General features: G+C 42.6%; 1 protein-coding gene across 8 annotated transcripts in view; it reads left to right on the top strand.

Moving 5' to 3' along the window:
* setd1ba (SET domain containing 1B, histone lysine methyltransferase a) overlaps nt 1-6,000 on the top strand; it is a 28,323-nt gene continuing 22,323 nt past the window's right edge. For 5 of the 8 annotated variants that reach the window (XM_061697753.1, XM_061697755.1, XM_061697754.1 and 2 more), the window contains exons 1-5: nt 996-3,172; nt 3,580-3,662; nt 3,907-4,052; nt 4,240-4,338; nt 4,772-5,042. In XM_061697753.1, coding sequence (XP_061553737.1) covers nt 3,060-3,172; nt 3,580-3,662; nt 3,907-4,052; nt 4,240-4,338; nt 4,772-5,042 — 712 coding nt within the window. In that variant the 5' untranslated portion in view covers nt 996-3,059. Of the gene's footprint in view, nt 152-995; nt 3,663-3,906; nt 4,053-4,239; nt 4,339-4,771; nt 5,043-6,000 lie in introns of those variants that run through there. The other 3 variants (XM_061697758.1, XM_061697760.1, XM_061697756.1) reach the window with 3 other exon arrangements.

Here is a 6,000-nt window from a genome sequence, read left to right as displayed (position 1 = left end):
AGAGCCTCGTATCTTTTGTGCTAACGGATCCCTTCCTTTTCAGGAGACGTTTCCCCATCCCTTATTAATGACATTGCTGGAGGAGCCGAAGATGGAGCTGAAATCGTCCCTCTTGCCCCTGCATCATGTAGGCCCGTTCACTGCATTTGAGGTAAATATCGTCAACCGTAGTCCCTTGTCCTCTGGCTCTCGACCCTTTGACTGCAGGGGCTGTCGAGTATAGATAGCCCTGTTTAGGGAAATTAAATGTGCCCTTGAAGCAAGGTCATTTGGTTGTTTTAAATGGAAAATCGAGCAGCACAAATCAATCCTGCCCAGAGCTTTCTCCCAAAATCCATCAGTTTCTGTTGTGGGAGAAAATGTTCAGAGCCATTAATCAAAGCAGTTGGGTGCTCAATTTAATGGTGAAAATGTAGCCCACATAAAAAGGCCACCAATGACCAACACTAGTATTCATATAAAGACCAACATTTTGAATAAAGATCGAAACTACAAAAACTTTACTCAGTTCTAGGAGACAACAGTTTAATGAACAATAACTTGCATGCCTTATTCACATTACAAACATTTTAGATTATCAGAAAATTGGACTTACTCATTGCTACTCATACAAGGCCTCACTCAACTATACATTCAGATTTGATGTTTTTCTTCCCCCTCCCAAAGTCATTAAGCTGTGTTTTAAAACATTTATTTTAAAAAGACAAAACTACTATTATATGGGTATGCCGTGTGGCCTGGCTTAAAACAAAGATGGATGATTCCAAGCAGAGGAAAAAAGGCTGAAAATGTTCACGGGGTAATTACATCCAGTACATTCTCTTCCTTCTTCTCAGTCCCTTTCAAAGGAAGCAATCATAGGATCTTATCATAGTCCGTGAGAGGTGAGGAAATCGAGTGTAAGATCCCTTTTTGGAACAAAGGAAACCCATGTAGGCCATTAAGTCCCTGTGTTGTTGTTGTTTTTTTTTTTTGTTTTTTTTTTTTTCGTAAAATGGCTGCTGAGAGAGAGCTTTCAGGCCCCCTCTCTCTGCTGTGTGTTGAAGGACTTCTTGTGCCTCCCTCAAATAGCAGACGGCTCCTCTTTCTCTTCTTTCTGCTCCGCGCTGATTGGTTGGCCGGGCTGCCTGGTGGTAACCAGCCAATTGCTCGAGGACTGCAAACAAAAAAAACAAAAAAAGAAAACCCAGCAGGCAATGTCAAACAGAACCTCTTACTTGCCCTAAAAAACAACCCAAAAAATAGATAAAATCCTTTGAAACTAAATGCAAACATGGCATCGCATAACAAGCCGGTGAGAACAACTTAGTACTCTGTTGTCTGTGGTGCATTTAAAGGCACCAGCTACATAAAGGTCTGCTGTATTAAAATACATACCACACATTGTATAGGGTTCTTGTTTTAAAAGCAATTAGATAGATAGATAGATAGATAGATAGATAGATAGATAGATAGATAGATAGAGTGCATTATAAAAAGTCTACGCCCCCGTTCTATTGACAGGTTTTTGTGTTGTAAACTCATTAGACCAAGCTAAATCATTTCAAAACCTTTTTCCACCAGTAATGTGACCTATAATCTGTACAATTCAAATGAAAAAAGAAAGAGGAAGTTAAGATCATGTGGTTGCGCAAGTGTACACACCCTCTTAAAACTGGGGATGTGACTGTGTTCAGAATTAACCAATCACATGCCAAACTCATGTTAAATGGGAGTCAGCACACAGCTGCCACCATTTAAAGTGCCTCAGATTAACCCCAAATAAAGTTCAGATGTTCTAGTAGTTCTTTCCTGACATTTTTGAAGTAATATCTTACAGTACAAGCAATGAATGATCTGCAAAGAGCTTCCACAGCATCAGAGGGATCTCGTTGTTCAAAGGTATCAATCTAGAGAAGTGTACAAAAGAATTTCCAAGGCATGAAATATACCATGGAACACAGTGAAGAGAGTCAGAATCATATGGAGAAAATAGAGCACAACAGTGACATTACCCAGAATTGGACATCCCTTCAAAATTGGTGAAAAGATGAGAAGAAAATTTGTCCGGGAGGCTGCCAAGAGGCCGACGGCAACATTGAAGGAACTGCTGGAGTTTCTGGCAAGTATCGGCTGCTCATTACTAAATGAACACCATATACCTCGAGTGAAACATGGTGGCTGCATCATCATGCCTCGGGGACATTTTTCTTCAGCTGGAGCTGGGGCCTTAGACAAGGTGGAGGGAATTATGAACAGTTCCAAATACCAGTCAGTGTTAGCGCAAAACATTCAGGCTTCTGCAAAAAAAAAAAAAAAAAAAAGTCAGGAAAAGCTAAGTCGAAAAGCTCAACTTTATGAATCGGATTAATCAAAGGCACTTGAAATGGTGCCAATGTGTGTGTGCTGACTCCCATTTAAGATGAGTTTGAATGCAGTTATTTTTACTTCCCCTCTTAAAAATATATATATTTTTCCAATTGAGTTGTACAGGAAATAGGTCACATTATTGTTGAAAAAAGTTTTCAAATGAATTTTCTTGATCAAATTTTGTATATCACAGAACCTGCCATTTGAACAGGGGTGTGTTGACTTTTTATCTACTGTAAATAGATAGTATTACAGTAAAATGATTTATACTCAGACCAGATTTGAAGTGATACATATACTTTTTGAATTCATCAAGAAGGGAAATTCACTTTCAATTTACTTAAATTCATTAATACATCAAAAGGCTGCAGCTCAAATCTGTCTTTATTAAAAAGGCATTTAAATAGTTGTTGTGCTACCAGATCGTTTATTTACATTTCGCTGGCGATTGTCATGAGGTTTGGCAGGCAGTGTCAAACGAAATGCTTTTTTTTTTTTTGCCATAAAAAACTACCCAAAATAAGTAAAATCATGTTAAACGTAAACATGGCGTCAGATGACGTTCGCGATGGGAAAGACACTACAGTATTTGTTTATTGCGATGCATTTATTAAAGGCATCAGCTACCAGCTTACATCTGTCTTGTAATTAAAATATATACTCACATTTAAAGCATTTTCTTAGTTTAAAAACAAAGAAATTGCCGTTGGATGTTTTTTTTTTTAATTCACATTTCGGTGGCGATTCTAATGAGTTTTGATCGAACGTTTGTCTGTTTGGACATTGCGAGAGGATGCAGATTCGTCACAAACGTGTTGAGACGGTAAACCCGACACCGAAACATATATGATAATAACAATAATTTTTAAAAAGTCAGACGCGCACTGTATATTTTAACCAGGATTTTGTGTGCGTATCACGTTACGCGACGCTTTTGTCTTTATGCAACGAACGGGGTTGAAGTTGTCGTGGCGAAAGTGTGTGTATGTCGTTCAGACGTGGGGCCAAAGCGTCAGCTAAGCTAAGCTGTGTATTGTGGGAGAGACAGAAAGAAGCTACCTATACCGTAGCCGACCGAAGCTCCACACAGCAGCACAGACTCGAGCGGCAGCCACACAATATGTGCGGGTTCTCGCGCAGAAACGAGCCACTTATACTCTTCTTCCAGCTAAACCATGTAATGTGATCAGGGTTAAAAGCGACTCTCCTTTATCTCACTGATTCAACAAGAATCCCTCGATCGGGGCGAAACATGTCCAAGCCGGGGGAGAGAAACAAATTGTGCGAGGACCATGGCAGAAAGCAGAGTTCAAGTAAGATTTTATTTGTATTTTTTCCTCCTCTTTCTCCACGTCTCTCGCAATTAATTGCCTTGTCGAGCAATACGGAGTCGCGCATGTGTAACGTTTTTGGTGGAAGTGTCGCGGAAGAGGAAGGTGTTGGTGGTGGGTAACTGGTGGGAACGGGAACGGGATCGAGCGAGCGAGCGTCAGTGCTTTAGCCGCCGCCGCCGCCTCACGTTAGCTCGGCTTTGCCTTCCCGTGTGTGTGCTTTCAGCGCTGGCCAACGGCACGGAGAGTCACCCTGGCTCGGCGGAGAAGCGCAGTCACCACTGGAGAAGTTTCAAGTTGATCATCGACCCGGCGCTCAAGAAGGGATCGCACAAGCTGTTTCGCTACGATGGACACGCTTTCAACATGCCCGTAAGTGGACCGCCGCCGGTCAGAGTAACCGAGGAGGAGACCTCCATGACGGGGGCTCGCTCCCCCGGACGCAGCCTCCTCCATCATCTAAAAAGCAAAAGCGACTTCACACTTCTTTGTTTACTTGTCATCGGAGTGAGAGAGTAATTAGGCGGATGACAGCAATGCGCTCCTGCCTCCTCCACAGAACCCCGGGATGCCACCGGTGGACAGCGTCCGAGACCCGAGGATCGGTCGCCTGTGGACCAAATACAAAGAAACGGATCTGCCGGTGCCCAAGTTTAAGGTAACCTGACAGCAAGTGTTCTTCTTGGGGTGTGTGTGGAGGGGGGAAACCGAGGGTTGTCATAAGTTCCAGACACACCCCCTTGCTCATCTTAGGCCTTTTCTAGGACAACTGTTGTGCTGCGTGTTAATAGTGGAGGTACTAATATCTTGGCAATGAAACAAATGTTTATTATTACAAATTAGCAGCATCTGTAGGGATTTCTTGGACAACTGTTGCGCTGCATGTTAAAAGTAGTTCCTATTTAAAGTCCTCTGAGGGCCATACTATACTTCAAGAATGAACAAATGCTTAATAACACTACATATGAGCGGCATTTGTGAGCTTTAAAAAAAAAAAAAAAAAAAAAAATAGCCCCTCCAAGCTTTTGTTTTTGGAGTTGCATGGCATGCCAGATCAAATTCTCTCTCTCCAACCGCTTCCCCGACCCAAGATCGACGAGTATTACATTGGCCCCGTGCCGCCAAAGGAGGTGACGTTCGCCCGCTTGAATGACAACATCCGCGAGGGCTTCCTGACGGACATGTGCAAAAAGTTTGGCGACATCGAGGAGGTGGAGATCCTGTACAGCCCCAAGAACAAGAAGCACCTGGGCATCGCCAAAGTGGTCTTCGAGAGCGTCAAAGCCGCAAAGGTGGCCGTGCAGATGCTGCACAACACGTCCGTGATGGGAAACATCATCCACGTGGAGCTGGACCCCAAAGGTAAACAACTCCGGTCGCATGCTCTGACACTGCCATATCTGAACGCATAACGTCTGCGTTGCTTTTGGGTGACGGCTGTCACGTGATCACCTGCATTGCTTGGGAACTGAAGGCAAATTGAATTTCATTGAATGTAATACCTGCTCCCACAAGCCCCTGGCTGAGGGCGCCGTCCGTCTACTCCCCAGTGAGCCTAATTTCAGTCCTGTAACCAAACATTAAACAACCTGACAGTGCCCCCAAAGTGCAAATCCACTCTGCAGTCACTTGTATGTCGATTAGACATTTAGTTGAAATGCGTGGTTGTATTTTTTGACCCATCCAAACCATTTAAACTTGAAACTGTTCAGATCATTCAGGATGTCTTGGAACAGTAGTGGGGCTTTGAATTGACTCGTGCCTCGAATTCAGTATGTTCGAGAAATAACCCTAGATGGTGTTGTATGTTATAAAACCATACAGTAATCACATAATTAAATAGAATGTAAAAAAATAAAAGTTTGTGTATCATAATTTTGACTCCTTCTGGTGTGCGTGCCTTGGCCCCCAGGTGGCAGTATAATATATACACACATGTATACGCGAAGATGGTCACAACTGTTCAGTAAGCTGCAGTAATAGTATTCTGTTTTTTTTGTAGCGGCAAAAGACTATACCGTATGCCTGTATTATGTTGTCTGTCTGTTGACGCACTGTTGGTGTTCAAATGTCCGTTACTTAAAGTGTTATAACACCGCGACTTCGATGCTAGTTTCGTTGGCCAGTCCATGGTGTTTTGCATCGTGTGTTAACATTAGGCTAGCAGACGTTTGTAAGACAAAGTTAATGTGGTTTGTGTAAATGCAAAATTTGTAATTCTTTTAGTTTTACATTTATTTCGACAGTATACTACAGCTGGGGACGGTGATAAACGGCTTGAAGCCTTTTTTTGAAGAATTGTTCAGTATCTGCCAAGCTG

This window comes from Phycodurus eques, chromosome 15 (genome assembly GCF_024500275.1).
Source record: "Phycodurus eques isolate BA_2022a chromosome 15, UOR_Pequ_1.1, whole genome shotgun sequence".
NCBI classification, from domain to species: Eukaryota; Metazoa; Chordata; class Actinopteri; order Syngnathiformes; family Syngnathidae; genus Phycodurus; species Phycodurus eques.
This window is presented reverse-complemented; position numbering and strand designations above follow the sequence as displayed.